This window comes from Mauremys reevesii, linkage group 10 (assembly GCF_016161935.1).
Source record: "Mauremys reevesii isolate NIE-2019 linkage group 10, ASM1616193v1, whole genome shotgun sequence".
NCBI lineage: Eukaryota > Metazoa > Chordata > Testudines > Geoemydidae > Mauremys > Mauremys reevesii.
The window spans coordinates 49,161,798-49,185,365 of NC_052632.1; the positions used below are offsets into that span (position 1 = coordinate 49,161,798).

At 53.2% G+C, this 23,568-nt stretch overlaps 1 protein-coding gene across 9 annotated transcripts in view; it reads right to left on the reverse strand.

Annotated features, from left to right (window-relative positions):
- Nucleotides 1-23,568, reverse strand: part of LOC120373766 (ankyrin repeat and fibronectin type-III domain-containing protein 1-like) — a 740,213-nt gene that overhangs the window by 108,405 nt on the left and 608,240 nt on the right. For 6 of the 9 annotated variants that reach the window (XM_039492602.1, XM_039492600.1, XM_039492603.1 and 3 more), the window contains 5 exons: nucleotides 18,626-18,794; nucleotides 16,806-16,972; nucleotides 15,351-15,561; nucleotides 13,288-13,943; nucleotides 9,779-10,967 (listed from right to left, as the gene is read on the reverse strand). In XM_039492602.1, the coding sequence (XP_039348536.1) occupies nucleotides 10,680-10,967; nucleotides 13,288-13,943; nucleotides 15,351-15,561; nucleotides 16,806-16,972; nucleotides 18,626-18,794 (1,491 nt within the window). In that variant the 3' untranslated portion in view covers nucleotides 9,779-10,679. Of the gene's footprint in view, nucleotides 1-9,778; nucleotides 10,968-13,287; nucleotides 13,944-15,350; nucleotides 15,562-16,805; nucleotides 16,973-18,625; nucleotides 18,795-23,568 lie in introns of those variants that run through there. The other 3 variants (XM_039492601.1, XM_039492608.1, XM_039492609.1) reach the window with 3 other exon arrangements.

A 23,568-nucleotide genomic window follows, 5' to 3' on the forward strand; every position in this document is an offset into this window, starting at 1 on the left:
GCAGGGCCTGGGTCCTCCGCCATCGGCTGGCGACCTTGGCCGCCGCCGTTTCACTGATGGAGGACTTCCTTGCAGCTGAAGTACCGGTGGGCCCAGCGGTTCGAGCAGCCCCACCGGGGGCAGAGCGCCCTAGCTCCGAGAAGAAGATGGCACTCGCCCGGGCCGACGGACGAGTTATGGGTCGGGTGGCGGAAGCCCAGACCCATCCCATGGCAGCCCCTGGGCGACCTGCTCGGACCCCGATTCTGACGGCACAGGGTGGGGGGGCCCGGAACCTTCCAGGCGACAACCCTGGGGCCCGGCCTCGGTCCGGACGAACGGACCTGGGGCCCTGTTTTTCCTGCGGGGAGTCTGGCCATCTACAGCGGGACTGCCCCGGACTCGAGTGCACCTTCGGCCAGGTCTGTTCAGGGGAAGCCCATGCCCGGCGATCCCAGGCAGTCAAGATCACCGTGCCCACGATGGTTGAGGGGTACTCGACAACGGCCCTCCTCGACTCGGGATGTGGACAGACGTTGATCCGACAACGCTTGGGTCCCCCGGCTGATGCTCATCTGGGAAAAATCTGGCTACAATGCATCCACGGGGACATCCGACCTTACCCCAGCACCCGGACCCAACTGACAGGTGATGGGGTCACCCGCTCGATGGTGGTGGGGGTGGCGCCGCGGCTGGCATATCCGGTGATCCTGGGCCGGGACTGGCCCGAGTTTCCCGCAGTCCTATGCCGCCATGCCGGGGAGGGCCCAGAGCCCAAGCCAGCCTTGGGAGGGGAGCCCCCAGAAGCCGAAGTAGATGAGCCGGACGCCCTCGACCGCGCCGACCGGCCGGGAGGGTTGGAGGACATCCCCGCGGGAGAGGTGGAGGATCCCTCGGCTCCCACGGATTTTTGCCGAGACCAAAGGTCTGACCCTACAGTCAAGCAGGCATATGAACAACTGGCCACCGTGGATGGGACCATCCTCGATCCCGGCCAGGCGGCACAGTGGCCGCATTTTGAGTTGAGACGAGAGAGCCTGTACCGGGTCAAGAAGAACCCTTACACCGGGGAGCCCCGGACCCAACTCCTCGTGCCCCGATGTCATCGGCGGGCAGTCTTGAGACTGGCTCACGATGTCCCAGCGGCCGGGCACCTGGGCCACGAAAAGACACTGGCCCGGATACTGGGGTGCTTCTTTTGGCCGGGTATATATCAGGAAGTAAAATGCTACTGCAGCTCCTGCCCTAAGTGGCAGCTGGCCGCCCCAGCAAGAACTCCCAAGGCACTCCTAGTGCCCATGCCGGTAATCAAGACCCCCTTTGAGCGCGTGGCTATGGATCTAGTAGGGCCTCTCCCCAAGAGCGTTGCAGGGTTTCAATACATCCTGGTTATGCTGGACTATGCAACCCGGTTCCCCGAGGCGATTTCCCCTGCGAAACATCACAGCCCGCACTATCGCAGGCGAGTTGGTGAAGATCTTCACCCACGTCAGCCTGCCCCGGGAGATCCTCACAAACCAGGGGACCAATTTTACCTCGCGATTACTACGCCAAGTGTGTGACCTCCTGGGGATCAAGCAGCTGCGGACGTCAGTATACCATCCCCAGACCGACGGATTGGTCGAAAGGTTCAATCGGACCTTAAAGGACATGCTGCGCAGATTCCCCCAGCAGGACCTCTGCCGATGGGACTACTCCCACCCTTGCTTTTAGCGGTACGAGAGGTCCCCCAATCGTCGACCAAATTTTCGCCATTTGAATTGCTGTACGGCCGCCGGCCCCAGGGTCTCTTGGACCTGATGCGGGAGACCTGGGAACAAACCCCATCCCCCGCCCAAGGTCTTTTGAAATACGTGATCCAGCTGCAGGAGCGTCTTAGGCAGGCGGGGGCCCTGGCCCGAGAGAATTTGAAAGCCACCCAAGAAACACAAACCCAGAGCTACAATCGGGACACCCAGACCCACGACTTTCAACCCGGGGACCGGGTCCTTCTTCTTCCCTCCAACGAGTCCAAGCTCCTGGCTCGGTGGCAAGGACCATATGAGGTGGTTAGAAAAGTAGGCCCAGTCACCTACGAGATCAACCAGCCTGACCGGCGAAAGAAGCTACAGCGATACCATATGAACCTTCTCAAGCCCTGGCGGGAACGAGAAGCCCTTTTGATCAACCTCTACCCACCAGAGCCTGAGCTCGGACCCCAGATAACCCACACCGAGGACCCGGAGGGGCCCCAGCTTGGGGAGACACTGACGGAGGCACAGCTTAAGCAAACCCGGTGCCTCCTACAAGCATTCTCCTGCACTTTCACGGCCCAGCCAGGATACACCACCCTGGTACATCATAGGATTCAGACGGAACCTGGGGTGGTGGTCCAGGGCACAACTCGGCCCCTGCCCTATCATAGGAGACGTATTGTCGACAAGGAGGTATGAAATATGTTAGACTTGGGGGTGATTGAACCCTCGCAGAGCAAGTGGCGTAGCCCTGTGGTGCTGGTCCCGAAGCCCAATGGCTCCCAACGGTTCTGCATCGACTTCAGGTGCGTCAATGCCCTCTCCAAGTTCGATGCATACCCCATGCCCCGGATAGATGAGTTGTTGGCCCGGCTAGGAGAGGCCCGTTATATCACTACCCTGGATTTAAGTAAGGGGTACTGGCAGATTCCCCTCGATCCAGCTTCCAGGGAGAAGACGGCCTTCGCCACCCCTACGGGCCTCTATCACTTTACCCGGATGCCCTTCGGCCTCCATGGGGCCCCGGCTACCTTCCAGCGCCTGATGGACCGCCTCCTCCAGTCACATCAGAAGTACGCTGCGGCCTATCTGGACGATGTGGTCATCTACAGCCGCCACTGAGAGAACCACCTAGAACGGGTTGCTGCCGTCCTGAGGTCCCTGCGGGCAACCGGGTTAACGGCCAACCCTAAGAAGTGTCGCATCGGCTGACAAGAAACTACCTACCTGGGGTACACCATCGGAAACGGACAGGTGAAACCCCTTGTGGACAAGGTTCAGGCTGTTGCAGCCTGTCCTCCACCAGCCACGAAACGCCAAGTACGTCAGTTCTTGGGGCTGGTGGGGTATTATCGACAGTTCATTCCCCAGTTCGCCGCGATCGCCGCTCCCTTGACGGGGCTCCTAACCAAGAACAGCCCGCAACAAGTGAAGTGGACCCCCGAGTGTGACGAGGCCTTTCAAGCACTTAAAGCAAGTCTCTGCCGGAAGCCAGTCCTGTATAGCCCCGATTTTGACCAGCCATTCATCCTGCAGACGGACGCTTCGGAGGTGGGGGTCGGGGCTGTCCTCTCCCAAGAGGTGGACGGGGAAGAGCACCCGGTCCTCTACAGCAGCCAGAAGCTGTTTCCCCGAAAGGAAAATTATGCGGTAGTTGAAAAGGAAGCCCTCTCCGCGAAGTAGGCTTGCGATGCCCTGCGGTACTACCTCCTTGGGGCGCCGTTCACCTTGGTCACCGACCATGCCGCCCTCCAGTGGTTGGCCCGCATGAAGGACCATAACATGCGGCTGCAGCGATGGTACCTAGCGCTGCAGCCCTATGCCTTCACCATTCGCCATAGGGCGGGGAAGGACCATGCAAACGCGGACTTCCTTTCCTGCCTGGGGGGTATGGAAGAGTCTGGCCCCGCTGCACGGGAGCCAGCCTTGGGGGCGGGGGTGTTGGGAGGTGGCCTGGGTCCCAGCTGCACCTGAGAGGGCTGAGCCAGAACGGACGCCACAGTGAGCGGAGCCACCGCCGCCTGTTCCCGCCCCCCGGAAGTCAAGGAGCGGGGCAGGAAGTATAAAGGCCCGGCCCCAGCGCTCAGTTGACGGCTGGCCGTCGGAGAGGACAGACGCTAGTGCTCTAGCTCCCACTGGGCCGGGCCTGCCCCAGGCTCGCTACCTTGAGGAGGACTGGCCGAGCCTTCCCCGGGCTCGTTACCTGGAGGAAGACTGGCCGAGCCTGCCCCGGGCTCGCTACCTGGAGGAAGACTGGCCGAGCCTGCCCCGGGCTCGCTACCTGGAGGACTGGCCAAGCCTGCCCCGTGCTCGCCGCCCAGAGGAGCTGTCTGAGCTTCCCCTCAACCAGTATCCTGAGGAGCAGCCCGGCTTACCCAGCGCTCAGTACCCTGAGGAGCCCATGGTGTGGGACACTGCGGAAGACGCTGGGGATGTACAGGTACCAATGGAGGGGGAGAGTGGAAGTGGCCCGGGGGTAGCCGACCCTAGTCCGGCTGCAGCAGACCCCGAGCCAATGTCAGTATGTTGTGGCCAGGATCCCCACTGACACAGCAGCTGACTGACTGCTGCTGTTAGGGCCCTGGGCTGGGACGTAGTGGAGTGGGTGGGCCTGCGTCCCCCCTGCCACCCCCTTCCCGGGTGGCAGTCTCCCCCTCACATCAACGCTCAGGCGTAAGAGCCTGGACTTACCGTAGTCAACTGCTTGCTGCCCTGCCCTGCTCAAGGGCCGGGGCTTATGTACTTTGTCTGCTCAGCCCCTGCTGAAGGGGCTGAACTTTAAACTGCTGATTGCCCTACCCTGACCCAGGGCCTGGACTTATAGACTGTTTGTTCACTCAACGCCCTGCTGAAGGGTCTGGACCCTCACCTACTGGCTGTTTGTAGTGAGGTGCCCTGGGTCCCAGCTGCGCCTGAGAGGGCCGAGCCCTGACACTGGACGTCCACACACTGCCACATAAAGCCTTTTGAAGGAAGACTTCCATTGACTTCATCTGGCATTGGATCAGGCCGATAGCATCTTCCTAGAGTTAAACTCCATGGCAGTTCCCCAAGGTTTTTTTTTATAGGAGGGCAAATCTGGGTCTTCCCCAACTCACCAGAGCTTTGGGACGGCGATCGCAAACCAGAGGTACCCAAGAGAGAGAAATGTCACAATGCAGGGACCAAACCTGAACCTCAGATCTAAACACTGTCAGACTTTGGGGAGTTCCAAATCTGAGATCAATACAATCCCTCTCTCTTCAATGGAACCAACCAGGAGCTCAGATGGGAGGGGGAATGTGGGAAAAGTTTTGTTCTGACCTCAACAGCTCAGGCTCCGCTCTAGTTCATTTATTCCCTAAAAAGGTGAACACTGAATCTACAGTCTGAGCAAAAAAACTCACAGGGCCACATCTTCAGCTGGTGTAAAGCAACAGAGCACCATTCTCTTCAATGGAGTTACACCAATTTACACCAGCCATGCCCCGGACCATCAAGGTCCACATGTGGGTGGAAAGATGAAGGAGGAAATTTATTGAGGGCCTGCTGCAAATACGGTATAGTTGAGGCTCACATTCTGGACCTCAGTGTGACAAGTCAATGCACTGAGTGGCTTCTAAAGCTTGCTGCTGACTGAAGTGACATTGACAACAAACCAGTGCCTCCCTAGTTGCAGCTAGTTCTGTGGTGCAGTCTCCATGTTCCTCTGAACCTAGGAAACAGGCATCCATAGCCCTTGTAAGGCACCCTAGGAGCCTCCACCCACGGGGCAAAATGGATTTGTAATGAATCACAGCTGGCAATGCTGCCCCAGTTGGTGGCACCCAGGCCCCTCCCCCAGCTGAAAGTTGGCCTCATTTTGGGATCCCGGAGATGATAGAACCAGTTCCCATTCGGCTGTGTCACTAGGTTACAATCAGCAGGAGAATGATGGTGGTTGCATAGTAAGCTTTCCCATGTATTTCAGTGTCTTGTATCAAGTTCTCCTAGCACTTTGGTTCCCCGCCGAGACACACTGCTAAGAGCTGTTCCATCTTCCATGTGGTGGAGATTTTAATTAGGCACATGTCATGTAACATGGGTGCCCCTCACTCTTTGCTTCCACGCTTTCACAGCTAACAGGTGGCACTGCCTACTCCAGCGGGGCACACAGCTTGGAGCTTGCAGATGTGCCCTAACCGTAGGCCCTTGTTTCTAGCTGAGTATGAAGAATAAGGTGCAGAGTGGGATGCTGGCTCTGTCAATACCCAGAATACTCTGCCAGCTCAAAGCAGGGCTGATGTCTGAATCCTGGGCATAACTGCAAAAATTTAAGCCTTCCTGCGTATACACTGCTCCAGCTGGGAGGGGATGGCTGTGTGTGCATGTCTCACCAATTTTATCTCACCTGTTATTTGATCTTGTTACAGAGTAGCCCTCTGCTAACCCAGCCCTGACTAAGACTGCTAGAGAGGGTGGGCATGGGAGAGAAGGTGTTCTGGCTGTGTGGGAGGGGTGAGAAAGCGAGAGAGAAGTGTGTGCACATGTGCAGATAATGGCACCAGAAAACCCTTCTGGGCTCTTGCTCTTGACTTAACAAACATCCAAGGGGAAAAAATGCTATAAAAGCCAAATAGCAACCCCCTCTCCCTGCACTAGGCTGTGTGTGTGTGTATGTATGTGTGTGTCACAGTGGAAAGTTTCTACACCTGCCAGTGTCTCATGCACCTTGGTGAATGAGCTCAAGTTGGCACAGAGTCAGACAGCAGCAAGTGCCAGGCTCGTGCCCATTGAGATGGCCCCTTTGCCAATGTGCTGTCACCAGCGTCATTAGCATGGAGCGTAAGAAAACCTATTGGGGCGAGTGCTGTTAATCCTCCTCCAATGACAGCACCCGCCCCCTTCTTCTGCCCAAGATCAACACATCACATGGGGCCTGCTTTAATGACACCACCGGTCAAGGTCTGAGTTCATGGGAGAACTGGGGGCTGATCTGAACCTCGCTCCTTGCTCTTAGGCAGGCGCCTCCTGAACTGAAGCACTTGGATGGCTCTGAAGGGATCTGCCGATAAATTTATATATTTACGTATGTCTGCGCAGAGCCCATTCCCATGGCTGCTGGCCATGGCGGCAAGGATGAAAATGAACATAAAAGAGTCATCGGCAGAGACAACCAGTTTAAAGCATTGATGAGAACCATCCTCCTTCTCCCAATTGCAGACATTGCAGCACTCTGCAAATGTCCACAAGTTAATGCTCCCAGCAGCCCCTGGAAGGCAGGTATGGCCTAGACCTGGTTAGAACTTCCCAGCACAATGTTTTTCTGCACAACTACACAATCAGAGAGAGGGGTTTTTCTAATGTAAAATAAGAAGGTAGCAGGGACAAATGGTCAGAGCACAGACCCAACTTGGGGCATTCACGAATGCCCCAAGTTATAATCGCTGCTTTGACACTCACTTCCTCTGAGACTGTGGGAAAGACACTTAACAGCTCTGTTCTTCACTTCTTTGCCTGCCTCTCAGGGCTCTGAGGATCACTGGATAGTGGACGTGATGGGCTTTGGATAGGGAAAGCACTACCTGTGTTCCAAGTGCTACTCTGCAAAGTGGCCACTGCTTTCTGAAACGGAGCCGCAGTGTGTTTATTTGACCAGGATTATCTGCTAGTAACATGACATGGAGAAGTCACTCTGCTTGTGCAGTACCTGGAGCTCTTTGAGATGGGTGTCTCTTCAGGGGCTCCACTCCAGGTGTGCCCCATGCGGCTTTGATCAGAGTTTTGGTAGCAGTGCCTGTTCACCCCGTGTCCTACACATCCTCATTCCCAGCAGCAAGGGTATATAGGGCTGCACAGACGAACCACCCTCAATTCCTTCTCATCAGCCAAGTCCTGCAGAGCAACTCTGAAGCAGAGGACGGGTAGTGGAGCTCCCACATCTCAAAGAACTCCAGTTACTGCGTAGCATGAGTAACCCCTCCTCCTTCTTTGAGTAGCGTCCCTAAGGGCGCTCTGCTGCAGGTGACTTCCCAGCAGTATCCTCATCAGAAGGAGGGAGAACTGGAGTGGAGTCCAGTACTGAAGACACGACTGCATTCCCAAGGGCAGCATCTGATCTAGAAGAATGAACCACCACACAGGGTTTGGAAGAGGTACGTCTTGACAGTGCAGATCTCAGCATGGGGCCACATTTAAGTAATGCCATAGAGATAGATAGCAAGTTTGTGCAATGGACTGGCACCTTAGGGCAAGGTTGTGTATTGGCAGATTCATAACAAGAAATAACACGTCCAGAAATCCCCCTGGAGAGTCTCTGGGTGAAGATTTTGGACCTGTCAGCAATTGAGATGAACAGCCTGGGAGACTTTTTAAAAGACTTGGTTCTGTTTGATGGGGTTTCAGGGAAAACAATGGAAGATGGATGACTTGGCTGATGTAAAATTCAGAGGACATTTTCAGTAGATACTTAGGTATGGACAAACTGTTAGGTATGGAAAAACACCTTCAGCAGTAACTAGAATTCTTTGAGACATTTGTCCCTGTGGATTCTCCACGAGCTACCCCTCTGGTTTGGAGTTCCCTCTGCAGGACTTCGCACATGAGGCGATTTGCCTGCGCAGCCCTATATATCCTCAGTATGGGGCATGAAGAGGTGCAGGTGCATGCATGGGTCCAACGGGCACTGCTACCAAAAATCTGTGATCAAAGGAGCATGGGGCACATACACACCTGAAGTGGAGCACCCATAAGGAACTCTACTCAAAGAAGAACTCAGAGATTAATAATCCTACTCCTTCTTCAGGCTGGAAAACTGGGACCAGTTTTAACCTGCTGAAAGTTGTCTGCAAAGGAAAAAAAATGGGCATATGCCTTTTTTTATTTTCATTGGCAGATTGTCTTTAAAATACCATCAGTGTCTCTGGGACGGCTTCTTGACTGACTACAGTAGAGCTCTATCTATTTACATCAGCTGAGGATCTGAGCTAACCCTTCACCTTGGAACACGACTGTGATGTTTGGTGGTAAAGGGCTTGCACTGTGATGTACTGCTCATCTTCCTGTATTGTAGGAATGTTACACTTCCTAAGCGCTAAGGGGGTTGGAATGCCGCCCCCGGATTTAGAGCGGCTGAAGTGATTCCCACACCCCCACACTCCCGATCAGGAGACACACAGATAAAGCGCTGACCAGGTGCATACCACTGGAACACGCAATGCATAGAGCAGCAATCAGGGGAGGGGGCGAAGTAGTTGGATTATGTTAGCACATGCGCATAATAGAATGATTTATGTAACCACTTATAATAAATAGACGTGGACAGCCCCGTTGTGGGCGGCTCCACGGCACTCCACCGGAACAAACTGACTGACTTGGCTTCATTCATTGCTACACTGTATTGAGGTACTGTTGGCTTTGCCCAACAAAGCTATTCAAAAGATCATTCAAAAGAGATGGCAGCAGCTAGCCCTCAGAACGGCAGCATGTATAACCATTAAGGCACCAATCCTGAAATGTGGGGTGATGCCTGTGTCTGCATGGAGTCCAATGGGGTATTACAGAATCTGGGCCTAAACTAGGGGAAAACAGAGAGGGGAAGAGAGGGGCACTGTCAACACAGAAATCATATTATCCTTATCCTGTTACTAATTACACCTTTGATTACTGCAAACAAATAGTTTTAACATCTATCTTACTGTTCACCCTTTAAGTTCTGTTTTCCTGTTGCTGTCACTCAGCTTGGGCCTTGGAACTAGATGAATCAGTTTCACTGTAAGTTTACAGTTGTTTTCCTTCTCTGATCCTCCATCCCTACCACAATGCTCTTGTGTGTGGGTTTCCAATGGTTCAGACAATGGTTTAATTCCCATGCCAAAACTCCTTCCATTGAATTACAGAACAACAAAACCCCAAACATTTCTATTCATATTTTGTTCCTACAGACACACACACACATAATGTAGGCCTCACCTAAGTTGACAGTGTCCTTTTAAACAGTCTGCAGGCTGTGGGAAGTCCAGAGTTTAAATTCAGAACCTCATCCCAGTAACATAAGCTATGAAAATGTGCACTATGCATCAGGCCACAAGAAGGAAAAATGTGATACATTCTCAGCAACACAGCCATCTTTACTACGGACCACAGGAGTTCAAAAAAAACAACCTTAGTTAACAGGAGACCTAGTCGCTAACAAAACATCATGCTATTGGACATACAAGAGAGGCCAATCACAATCACCAGAATAAAACGGTAACCAAAAGAAAGAAAACCTAACAGCAGTGCTAAATGCATTGTGGGAAATGCTCTGTAGCAAACCTATATTGGCAACATCAGTGAGTGTCAATATGTGTGCGTGCACACATGTGTGGGGTTTCCTTTTGCCTTTAAAAGAAGTAAAAAGGATGTCCGGCTTTCACACAGCTCCAGTGTTTCTTACACTTTTTTTTTTAAAGGGGAAAAAATCATTTTGTTCCTAGAACTGTGTGCAATAACGTGTTTCTCAAGGTATAGAAACAAGGACAGTTAACAAAACAATCTTCTCTGCAACATCTTTGCAAGCTGCCTCCTTCCCCCATCCACACTCGCCACGCTGTCTGGAAATCTCTGGCTTATCCTTCAGTAAATCCCAAATTTAGATTGTAGGAGGGAGGGGGAGAATTATGTATTGTTGCTGCTGCTTCTTTGTGATTTTTTTCGACTCACTCCTCCTCCCTCCCCACAAAATATTTAATTTCAAAAATCCTATTTCAGCTACTGCTCCCCCCAAGACTGTGAGGTCTCCTGTGCTCCACCCTCATCTCTTGCAGTCATAAAAACCAAGTCTTGATGTGTCTTTGGTTAAAAAAAAAACACAAACACAAACAAGTAATACACAGCCTAGTGTGATCCTATTCCACCCTGGGGATGTCTGATGAGAGGGTGTCTGAGTAGGAAGGAAGCATTGGAGACGAGCTGTTTGCTCAGTGGAAGTTGAGGTTCCTCTAGTTTACCCTGTCCACTCCCCTCCTCTCATACTGTGGTCGCTGGCCCATACTGGAACAAAAGAGGGGATGTCTCTTTGATTCGGACATAGAACCGCCCCTCAGGCCAGGCGTTGTGGAGAGAGAGGGGTAAGAAGTCGTCGGGCAGCCACTGCTCGGTGTCGTCTGACACGAACACTAGTCCAAAGTGATCCAGCTGATCCTCGCTGTAGCAGAAGGCATCCACGTTGCCCAGCACATTCCGGGAGACCTCGTTCATCTCCAGCACCACCAGCTTCACCACCTCTTCTGCTGACATCTTGGTGGTGACATGCAGCTGTGGAAAGATGGGGCAGAGAGACAGATGGTCAGCGGGGAATAAGAGAACCGGGAGGTGTCACAAGCCCGCAGGCATGAACCAGTGCCTCCTGGGCAGATCCTTTGCAAATGAAAGGACCTAGGGACCTAGCCCCAATCCTGGAAATGCTTGGACACAATGTGAAGCATGTGCAGGATCAGGGCCCTAGCTGGGGGCTAATTCTGTCCTTCCTCGTCCTTATGACGGGGACTGCCCTCTGAATTTTAAATCACTGACAAGCAGCTAACCTCCTCTCAGCTTGGGGCTGTCAACTACTGTGGGTATATCTACACTGCAAGCTAGTGGTGTCATGGCCAGCTCGAGGAGACATGCCCATTCTAGCTCTGATCCAGCTAGTGCGCTAAGCACTGAGGGTAGCCATGGTGGCGAGAGCAGTGGGAGGGGCTAGTCACCGCCAGTATGTGCTTCCTGTCTTGGATGGTGATGGACTTGGGGCAGCCACTTTGGGGGTGACTCTGTAGTGTTCGCGCACCAGCTGGATCAGAGTTAGCATGAGTATGTCACCTCGTGCTAGACATGACCTCTCCAGCTCCAAGTGCAGACGTACCCTGTAAGAGGCACGGGCCGCTCCTGAAGGTTTGAAGCAGGCAGCTACTCCCATCACCACAGGGGGCCAAGTGCCCGTTTCCTTTGGCACACTCATGAGAGCTATGCGCAACACCCTGCAGTGTGGTGCGGTGCGGTGCAGCTCCTCAGACAGCCAGTGGGGCTAAGCCACCGTGCAGCTGAGCACCCAGCCTGTGTTTTTAGCCTGGCATCCTTGGGGACAGCAGAAAATGCTTTAAAGCCAGCACGCTCTGCTTTTCACCACCAAAAGCCATACCAGGTAACTGGGCAGACCCCCAGGGGCAGGCTGAGTTTACACAGAAAGTGATGGTAACTTTTAAAATGAAAAATAAACTCAAAGAGTCACATTATCCTCTGCTTGTAACGTCCCTGCTAGATAAATAGAGAGCATTCAATATCTGCACTCGCTCGAGGGCCAGAAAAACCTGCAGACATCAGTGCTGTCCTTCTCTGCAGTTACAAGGGCAGGAGTGGCAGAGGCTGCTCTGTCAGACCCATCGCTTTCCCAGAAGAGTGAAAGAGACACTTTCACAGGGAAAGAGGCTCCATGTCTTGAAGGGAGGAAGGAAGCCCATGCCAGAGGAGGGCCAGTGCGAGGGACAGAACACAGCCCTTCCCTGCTCAGACTTGGGAGAGACTGAGGCTGGAGGAGTGGAGTAAGCCTGTGCATGGGAGGGCAGAGGGGTACGGCAGGCTGAAGTCAGTTGATGGAGAAAGCCAGAAAGGGTCATTTGGAGTGGGATTCAAAGATGGGGAGGAAACCATCCTTACAGTGAAGAGAGAGTGGTCCCACTTCCATGAGCAAGAGCAGACTAGTTGCCAACTTCTTCAAAGCAAGAGAGGAGAAGACCCTTCTTCCTTCTCCCCACACAGGGGCCCCCGGCTGATAGCACAGCTACTCGGCCCTGGGGGCTGAGGGAAGGGAGGGGCTAGCTACACAGGATCAACTGGGTGATGGGACGGTGACCCAGGATAAAGAGCAGGAACGCTGGGGGAGGACACGATGAGGTAAGATAAAGAGCGGGAACGCTGGGGGAGGGGACAGTGACCCAGGATAAGCCATGGAATCACTGCAAGGGATGTTGACCCAGGATACACTGTGGGAATGGTGACCAAAGAGAACATGTTGCATTGCATCTAACTGTCAAATGAAACAACTCTCTAGCAGCTCAGAAAGGAGGGTGTGGCTATGGAGTGGTGAAGCATTAGAGGAGGGGAGGGAGGAAGGGAGGGAAGACGCATGCCCCTATCAAAATGAGCTCCCTGGACACAGGGTTTCTGCATCGGCCAGCATCTCCATCAACCCCAGCTTCTGGCAAGGTCGCACACATTGGGAACGGCACAGGTCTGTCTACCTGGCCTTTGCTCCTTAACTCTCCTGCCATCTCTAGCACCAAATCAGCCGCACTGGTGCAGTAAAGGTGGGGTACTGCTGCCGACACAGTGGGTGCCAGCTCCTGTCATCTCGGCCTGCTGGGACGTTGGTGGCCATGCTGCACTGTGGAGCAGCGCTGATGGCAGCGGCAATAGCAGAAAATATTAAGGAGAAAAGCCTCAGTGGGAAGGTTGGACAGAGGCAGTATTCTCAGGCCTAGGGGCAAAGAGCCCCCTCATCGAGTGCTCCCCCAAGCCCTATTTACATCGCCAAAGCTGGGCTTTATTGTTGCTGTTTGGAGTAGACTTTCCAGCTGCCCTGGGGGCACGGTGATACCTTAATGCTGGTCTCATTGGACAGTCCGGTTTCGTATTGAGGACAGACCCGTAAGGTGGCTGAGCCTGGCTTCTTCCCCCGGTTTGCTATGTGTCCCAGCTCCGGTGGCTCCTGGAAGGTGCGAGTCCACTCCGCTGAGCGTGTCCGGAAGACAGGCTCAGAGCTTTCAACAGCCTGGCTGTGCTCGGGGCTGAAAGCTGAGCCAGTGTCCAGCCTGAGCAAGCTGCACTGGCCCGTCGTCCTGGTTTCTGTTGGGGAGCTATCGACGGAGCCAGGACATGACTTCCTGGTCACCTGGAAGAGGGGCTTGGGGAAATCCAAGCTGCTAGTGCGGACGCAGTAGGCCTGACGCTTCTCTGTGATGTGGAGGAGCTCAATCTGCCGGCTGGGGAGGACAAAGTCGCTGTCATATAGCTCTGGGGGTGGCCGGGGTTCCTCTGGGAGCAGTGGTGGGGCTTTGAGTTCATGGCTCTGCAGGACGTCAGGGGCACTGTCCCTCAAGGTTCGGGCAATTTTTCTGCCACAGCACTCAGGCCCCGAGGAGTAAACCAGGTCCAGCTCCTTGGGGCTTTGGGCCCTGCTGGAATCATAGTCGCTGTCTGTAGCCAGGAACACCTCTGATGAGCCCTCCTCGTCTGAGATCCCGTGGGAATCTGCTGGGAGTGAAAAGGAAGAGGAGGGTCACCATTTCTCTGAGTCAATGCAAAAGGCCAGTGAAGTTGTCTGAGCATGATTTGGAGTCCAGGCAGCAAAAGCCAGAAGGCATCACCCCCCTACTGCGGGCTGAGATATTTGTGCCTCTACCTTGGGTAAGTTGATTCAGTCAACGTCTGGCTGCAAGGGTCACAAGTGAGCAAATCTATGAGTCTGAAGGCAAGAAATAGCTTTATCCTCTGGGCTTCTGATTTTCAGCATTTATTGACATTTACTGGTGAAAGCCTGTGTCCAGAATTAAAATCCGAGCCACTAAATATCAGTTTGAACAACCAGAATGTGACATTTACCAGGTGGCTTTAGTCCTCCATGCTTCCCACTGTTAGCATTGTTCCAACTCCTGGTCCATTCTCCCTACACTGCACAGCTGGAGATGGATCTGTTCACTCAGCATGAGAGCTGCAGAAAAATGATGCTTCCTGAGTGAACATTCCACCCTCCTCCTTGACTTCTAACAAATGACCCTCAGACCATGAAACCACTGTGTCTGAGTTCTCAAGGCCCATCTTTGACTCCTCCTTCCCAGTGCTGCTCATTCATTCACAGGGGCAGTGCCTACTTAACACGGAGCTCATGGTACTCATTCAGCTATGTAAATGCCACCCTGGCTTTGCAGCTGTCTGCTGCCTCTTGCTTTTCAGAGCTCTATGCATGGAGTCAGAAAAATATGCCAAGCCAGCAGAGTGATCTGGATTCTAGCCTTCCCCCTGATTCATTAACTCAACTGTTGGCTAGGTTCTGATTCCAGGCAGCCAATTGCTATGTGGGTCCCCAGCACAGCTCCTCGAACCTTTATCACTGGTGATGGTACTGGAGACAGGATGCACCTAGATTTATTTTCAAGATCCCAGGTGGAGTCTGCAGTGCTGTTACTTAGAGGCACTTGTTATGACTTGTGAGCTGAGCCAACTGGGTATGAAAGCTATTGAAATTGTACTTAGATGATCAGCTGCTTGGGGCAGAGCCTGTCATTTTTTTGTGTGTGCCTAGCACAATGGAGCTCAGATCCATGAATGAGCCTTCTAGGAACCATAATAATAATAAAGGATAATAAAGCATAGAGAGCATATGTGAAATAATTAGATACCATCATTACAGAGTCATTTTTCTATTTATAGCCTTAATGCAAGCATCAGATGGGATCTGGGTAGCAAAACCTTCCATTCTAACCTGACGGGTTTCTATGAAGGATCTGAGAATGCCAGACCCATTGGACTTTGAAAGCTCACCAGTCAGATTTCATTCACAGAATATTTACAAGCAGCTGCAACACTCCCAGTTGTATGATACACATGAATTGACTAGGCAACACCTGGCTAGGTGCTTCAGAACACGCCAGGATCCCTTACCAGAGTTGAGCTTGCGGCTGGTTTCTGGAGATGGGGTGGGTGAGGGGAGGTAGTCCAGATGCGATGACGTGGACTGTGTTTTCTCCTTCATTGCACCGCTGGATTCATTGAGGAACCAGGTGAGAGGCACGCCACAAGATGGCTGCTTGTACCGGGCATGCTGCAAGGCATCCATCATCCAGCGCATCTCACGCCAGATCTCCTCCATTTGCTGCCAGGGCAAAAGATAAAGAACCCATTTAAAAAAAATAACAGGTCTCTCCCTGGCCCCAAGCAACCACAGGCAAGGTCACACATCCCTGAGTGCACAGGGGCCTGGTACTGGGATAATGGTGCCAGGAACATCCCCGAGGGGAGTCTTTTCGCAAAGGATGTCACTGCTGTCTCATGAGCCCCAGAATCCCTTGGATATAACAGCACATAGCAATTCTGTAAGGTGTTTCATCTGCTGATCTGAAAGCACTTTGTAAAGGTTGGGTGAGAATCTATCTATCTATGCATCTCAGGTACTGAGCTGGCCCCCATACCAGCATCTGAGAGCCTCACAATCTTTAGTGTATTTACCCTCACAATGCCCCAGGGGTAGGGAAGGGCTGTTATCCTGGTTGTACAGAGGGGAAACGAGGCACAGAACAGCTAAATGACCTGCCTGTGGTCACACAGGACATCTGTGGCAGACCAGGGAATTGAACCCAGATCTTCCATGTCAGTACCCTAACCACTGGACCATCCTTCCTCTCTCCTGTTGAAAGAGGAAACTGCAGCACAGAGCGGTGACGATCGGGAACCAGGTCAGCAACAGAGCCAGGAACAGAACTCAGCTCTCTTAGCTCCCAGCATGGTGCCCTAAGCACAGCAACATGCTACCACACTCATCTAGTGGCCTCTGCACAGCCTGTCCCATTTGCAAGAGCTCCTTGCTGTGGCGATGGAAATTCTGGAAGCAAAGGCAGGGCGTGCTCTTTGCATTTGCATACCCAGAATGCACTTCCAAAGGCAGTCCCAGCAGGGCAGGTTTCAGGCTTGCCATTAGCATTGTTAATGGGAGCACTGCATCAGAACAGGGTGGCTTGACAGAGCTCCTGCTGCTGCCACTTCCCCTGCAGACCATCACTGCTAGGTCAGAGAAGCACTGCAAAGGTACTTCAATGCAGGACAGCAGAGCTGAAAACTACAATGGAAATGGCCCAGAGCCTCAAAGGTTTTAGACTCTAATGCCCATTGATTCCAATGGGAGTTAGGAGCCTAAATACCTTTGAGGTTCTGGGCCTGTGAGCTGTAGATGATGCACAGCTGGCAGAGGGAGATCCATGCCAGATCATGCCAACCTAAAGTGGGTAATCTTATGATGGACACAGGAGCCTCTGGACAACCCATACAGGGTGCACAGAATGCTGGCATGGCAGCCGAGCCCTGAGCAGGCCCCACTCACTACGCCCCTCTTCTGTCACATACCTGTATGTAGTCCTGAACCTGCTGGTGCCTCTGCTTAGCTGTGGAGAGCTCAGCATCTGAGAAGGCTTCCCTGAGGCTCTGCTGGGAAAGGAGAGACTCCAGCTCCAGGAGCGCGGACACCTGGCAATACTGGCTGATGAACTCTCGGTCATACGTGAAGAAGTGAACTGGAAAAGCAAAAGGCGAGAGGGGAAGGTCAGGCGATGGCGGGAGGGGCATTGCGAGGCGGGAATGGCTGATGCTGTGTGAACAGACTGAACCCGGCAGAGATGCATCAAGGACTCTGAAGACAGGACTGCACACACGTGAAGGCTGAATTCTGCCCAAACTACATGAGGGGAGGGTGTTCTTCATTACTGAGGGTGAAACCCAGAGTTGGGGAAAGCAGGACTGAATGAATATGGACAAAGGTCCATCTTTTGTTATCACTGCTAACTCTGCAACAGCTCCCATCCTGCAGTGCTAGCCCAGGTCCCAGTACTGGATTTAGCATTATCTCAGGGAAGTGACATCCTCTATGGAGATGGCTGGAATGGGATGGAGGGACTGGCCCTCCTCACAGGTGTATCTGAGCTGTAACGAGGGGCAGCCATTGTTCTCTCCCCCTGGTGGCTGCCCAGAGGAATGCAGAGAGTCAGGGCCGGCTCCAGGCACCAGCTTATCAAGCAGGTACTTGGGGCGGCAACTCTGGAGCGGGACAGCACTTTCAGGTATTCGGAGGCAATTCAGCGGAGGGTCCCTCACTCCCGCTCGGAGCGAAAGACCTCCCGCTGAATTGCCGCAGATCGCGATCATGATTGCGATCGCAGCTTTTTTTTTTTTTTTTTTTTTGCTGCTTGGGGCGGCAAAACCCCTGGAGCCGGCCCTGCAGAGAGTGCATGACAGGGGCTGAGCTGGGATAGCACAGAGATGCAATGAATGGTAGGTGCAGCAGCTACCATCACTATTCTGCTAGCATCTATCACGCTGCTCTCTGAAGAGCTGGGGGATGAACAAGCTAGTGTGGTTAGCAGTCCAGGCAGCTGGGAAGACCTCAGTCAACAACATCACATACAAAAGCAAAAAGCTCATTTTTGTAAGCCCTGAGTGGACCCAGCAGACCAAGCCATTTCAGTCTGCCCTCATCAGCAAGCTGTGTGGCAAAAGCAGGCTTTGTACCTACAGCAGCTACCCCAGCGCCTTGCTTCTCTGAAGCCACAGTCCTGCTTTCTCCCCTGGAGCCCCTGGCTCCTGCAGACACTACAGGACAATCCCACTTAACAAGGACAGCAGGAGACTTTCCCCTTCCACCACACAGGAGAGAACAAGGTGGATCACCGCGACCTGGGAGATACCCACCTCTGTATGGGGACCGGGTCAGCACTCCTGTTACCAAGGACAGGCAAGACAACCACAAAACCCACAACAGTGTGAGTTCCCACCCACTCCCTGGCACCTGAGAAGCTTTGAGAACCCCTCCTGCACATCCTCCTTCCCTGCGGGACCTGCATCTCACCAGACTCTAAAAGCTCCTCTTCCAGGAACTCTAAAAGCCCTCCCTAAGGTGGGATCGCTCCCGCCCTGACTGTGGTGGTGCTCAGCACTGAGGTGACTCTCTAAACCACTGGAAGACTCCTCCACGCTGGCTTTGTTAGGGCAGGGGAATGTGCCCCTAAGCAGAGGGAAGGTACTGCCTATCACTGCAGGGCCCAAAGGGTTGAGAAGGGTCTCATGGGGAAGGAAGGCAGGAGAAGGGCACGAGAGGGGTGTTCTGGAGCAGTACCATGCAGGTCACAGTCAGATCCAAGATTAGAGGACACAAGAGGCAGGGATGTTCTCACCTAGCTCAAAGATCTGGAGAGGCAGCGTGAGGAAGCCAGAGCGAGGGGTGTAGGGGCTGTTCTGGCCCGGGGCAGTGCAGACGTCATCAGATGGAGGAAGCAGCAGGAGAAAGGAGACTTGTCCCCCGAAGTCTAGCACCTCCTGACTGTACAGACGGAAATCTTTAGCCTGCAGCATTCAAAGAGAAAAGCAGGAACAATGCATTATTTCCGCCAGTGTAACCAGAGCAGCGCAAAGTCATCGCCCCTCTTCATCTTAGGCAGGAATGTCCCAAAGCATGGCTGACGGCAGAGCGCTCCCTTGCACACCAAGCATGCTTTGAGCATCACCACTTCCCATATGACAAAGGCTCCCAGTGGAGCTCCCCACTGACAGGGAGATAATTAGCATCTATCATTTACTCCCCAGGTGCCAGGCTCCATTGCTTTGTTATGCTGTATTACCATCCCAAATCCTCTTTGTTCTGGGATAGCTTGAACACCTCACCTCCTCTGATAGGGCTTGTCTACACTACAGGACTATTTCGAATCTACTTAAGTCGAATTTGTGGATTCGACCTTAATAAGTCGAATTTGTGTATCCATACTAAATACACAAATTCGAACTTCTTAGTCCACATTCACAGGGCCAGCTTCGACTTTGGAAGCGGTGCACTGTGGGAACCTATCCCACAGTTCCCGCACTCCCCGCTGCCCATTTGAATTGTGGGATTTCCCCCCAATGCATGCTGGGGGGAAAAATGTGTCGTCATTGAACCGTCAATCCCGCCCTCCCTGTCTTCCTTGAAAGCGCCGGCGGGAAATCTGTTCGCGCCCTTCTCTGGTCGGTTACAGCGTGGACGCCACAGCACTGCGAGCATGGAGCCCGCTGCGATCATCGCTGCACTTATGGCCATTGTCAACTCCTCGCACATTATCGTCCACCTCTTCCACAGTCAGATGCTGAGAAACCGGGCGAGGAGGCTCCGGCAGCACGGTGAGGAGAGTGGCGCAGACCTCTCACAAAGCAGGGTACGCCGGGCAGTGGAGATCATGGTGGCAATGGGTCAAGTTCATGGTGTGGAACGGCGATTCTGGGCCCGGGAAACAAGCACAGAGTGGTGGGACCGCATAGTGCTGCAGGTCTGGGATGACACAGAGTGGCTGCGAAACTTCAGGATGCGTAAGGGCACTTTCCTTGAACTGTGTGACTTGCTGTCCCCTGCCCTGAAGCGCCAGGACACAAGGATGCGAGCAGCCCTGACTGTGCAGAAGCGAGTGGCCATAGCCCTCTGGAAACTTGCCACGCCAGACAGCTACCGGTCAGTAGCGAACCACTTTGGCGTGGGCAAATCTACCGTGGGGATTGCTGTCATTCAAGTAGCCCACGCAATCGTTGAGCAACTGCTCTCAAAGGTAGTGACTGTCGGAAATGTCCAGGCCATCATAGATGGCTTCGCCGCGATGGGAGTCCCAAACTGCGGTGGGGCTATAGATGGGACTCACATCCCTATCCTGGCACCAGCCCACCAGGCCAGCGAGTACATTAACCGAAAGGGCTACTTTTCAATGGTGCTGCAAGCTGTGGTGGACCATAGGGGACGTTTTACCAACATCAACGTCGGGTGGGTGGGCAAGGTTCATGGCGCGTGTGTTCAGGAACTCTGGTCTGTTTAGACGCCTCCAGGCAGGCACTTTCTTCCCGGACCACAAAATAACGGTTGGGGATGTGCAGATGCCTACAGTGATCCTCGGGGACCCGGCCTACCCGCTAATGCCCTGGCTCATGAAGCCCTATACAGGCGCCTTGGACACTGAAAAGGAACTCTTCAACTACCGGCTGAGCAAGTGCAGAATGGTGGTGGAGTGTGCTTTCGGACGTCTCAAGGGAGATGGCGGACCTTACTGACTCGCTCGGACATCAGCGAAAGAATATCCCGTAGTTATTGCTGCTTGCTGTGTGCTCCACAATCTCTGTGAGAGCAAGGCGAGACCTTTTGGCCGCTTGGGAGGTTGAGGCAAATCGCCTGGCTGCTGTTTACGATCAGCCAGACACCCGTGCTGAGAGAATATCCCAGCGGGAAGCGATATGCATCAGGAGGCTTTGAAAGCGAGTTTCCTCGCAGAGCAGGGTAACCTGTGACTGTCCACTTGATTTTAAGAGAGCCTGATCATAAACCAAGTTTTCCCACTTCCCAAGGACGTTTTAAAACTAAGGACATGTTTTAGTAATTAATAATAAATCTTTCGTTGACTTTGCATTTCTGTTTATTCGTTGAAACATGGAAGCATTCTGTGCTGGTTAAGGTGTGCACTGATGGGTGGGTTTGCAGGAAGGCGAGGGTGCCGTCCTTGGATAGGGGTTACCATGACGGCTGTGGGTTTGGGCGTTGGAAGGGGTGAGGGGTGTGGGGAAGGGTGAGTATCTGCCCCTGGATGAGGTCTATTTTTGGGGCTCGGGGCACCGGGAGGATCGTGACTACGGTCCAAATGCATGTGAAGGAAGCCTGCCTTTACATTCGGGATGTCAGGCACCAGGACCCTGCACAAGCATACACCTCAAGGAAAGACCCGGGGCAGCATACACCACACAGACTGTCCCTGGTGCCTAGTGACTGCAGTCTGTGTGTGCCCTGCAGTTGACCCTGCAGCCAAGTCTGTAGCATGGCACTGTGGGCTATGCAGTGACATTACAATTCCCCACAGAACAACAGAAAGTCTTCTGACACCAGAAACGTGACGGAAACAGTCAGTAACACCAAACCGCTTTTAATAATGTAATACACAGTGGGGGGTTTGAACTTGGAGTTGGGACTGGTTGATGCTGTAAAGAAAGAGCTTGTACAAATTTACAGCGCGACAGTTGTCTCTAACATTATCGGTGTGCTGCGGTGCAGGGACAGTTCTCACGGCCCCTACCGCCCCTCCGTCTTGTCACTTTGGGTGAGGGGGGGACAGGACTTCTTGGCGTTGGAGGGCGGTTGCAGATGCACTGCAGGGGGGCTCTCTCCTCCTGACTGCGGTCTTGAAGAACATCTACAAGGCGCCGGAGCGTCTCCGTTTGCTCCCTCATTAGACCAAGCAGCGTTTGAGTCACCTGCTGGTCTTCCTGCCGCCACCTATCCTCCCGTTCCAGGTGTGTGCGATGCTGCTGACACAGGCTCTCCCTCGACTGTCTCTGCTCTGCCGCCTCCGCTCTGGAGCTGGCCATCAGTTCCTGGAACATGTCGTCCCTTGTCTTTTCTTTCGGCGTCTAATCCAGGCCAGCCTCTGCGTGGGGATGGCGGGGCAGTCGGGAAGGAGCGAAGCTGTGTGATGTGAAAAAGTAGGTGATTTCCTTGAACACATACATGTTTGCCAACAGTAAACACAGTCTAGTCAGTTTCAGTGAACAAGACCAAAGAGGGAACCAAGTCTCAGGAGATCTCAGAACTAGTCCGAGATTTGAATACGCTCTCATTAGCGGCGCCATTGCACTGGAGAGCGCTGCGAGGAAAGATAGCTGCATCCCTCTTGCACAAAGTCCTGGTAAGCCTTACAGTACAGAGTGCTTATCAGTTAGTGCTTAGCTGTGCTCTCCTGCTGGAGGCAATGTGCAAAGCAGAAAAGATGAGCGTTATGCGGCATCTCCCGCCAGTGAGCAGGAAAGACCCTGTATGCTTTTCCTCTGAGGCCTGCCACAAGTGGCTGTTAAGCGAGGTCATTCTTATGCAAAGTAAAACTCTGTTAAGCGAGGGTCATTCTTATGCAAAGTAAAACTCTGTTAAGCGAGGTCATTCTTATGCAAAGTAAAACTCTGTTAAGCGAGGGTCATTCTTATGCAAAGTAAAAGTCTACCATGCACAATAGTAACAGTACACTAATTCCACTAATTAGATGCAGCACTTCCACAACGACATCACCCTGAGGCGTGTCAGGCGCACACAGAGAGAGCGGATGTTAACAGAAGCCCTGCACAGACCAGGACCCTACGCTGCCATGCTCGTAGAGGCGATGGTCCCCCTGTACCTGAGGATGGCATGGCGCGGAAGAGTGTGCTTCAACGGAGCACCCAATAAAGCACCTCTCCCAAGAAACCTCTTGCTGAGGCTTTTCCAGCTGCTCTCTGAGAGCTTTTTTGAACTATCCCCAGAGGACTATTGCTCCATTCCTATATGTGTAGACCTGCTGTTTGTATAGTTTCATATTTAAAAATTTTTATATAGTATTTCCATTTTTTATATATATCCCTGTTTCTTAAAAAAATAAATGTTTCCCTGTTTGTAGCACTTACCGCCTGATCCTTCCCCTGATTCCGAGTCCGGGTTAACGGGCGGGGACGGTTGGTAGGGGATCTCTGTGAGGGTGATGAAGAGATCCTGGCTGTCAGGGAAAGCGGGAGTGGGTTCGATGTCGCCTGCGCCGTCCTCAAAAGACCCTTCCTCATCTTCCCCATCGGCGAACAGGGAGGAGGAACTGTCCCGGTACACTATTCCGTCCTCGGAGTCCACCGTCACTGCTGGGGCACTGGTGGCAGACCCACCTAGAATGGCATGCAGTGCCTCGTAGAAGCGGCATGTCTGGGGCTGGGCTCCGGAGCGTCCGTTTGCCGCTCTGACTTTTTGATACCCTTGTCTTAGGTCCTTCACTTTCACGCGGCACTGCATCGCATCCCGGCTGTATCCTTTCTCTTTCATGGCTTTAGAGACCTTCTCGAAGGTCTTCGCGTTCCGCTTGTTGGAGCGCAGCTCCGAAAGCACAGACTCCTTGCCCCACACAGCGATCAGATCCTGGACTTCCCGGTCAGTCCATGCTGGGGACCTCTTTCTATTCTGGGATTGCCCGGACTCCTCTGCTGGAGAGCTCTGCATCGTTGCAGGTGCTGCGGAGCTCGCCCCGATGTGCAACCAGAACGTCAGATTCAAACCGCCCAGACAGGAAAATGAATTCAAATTTTCGCGGGTCATTTCCTGTGTGGCTGGCCA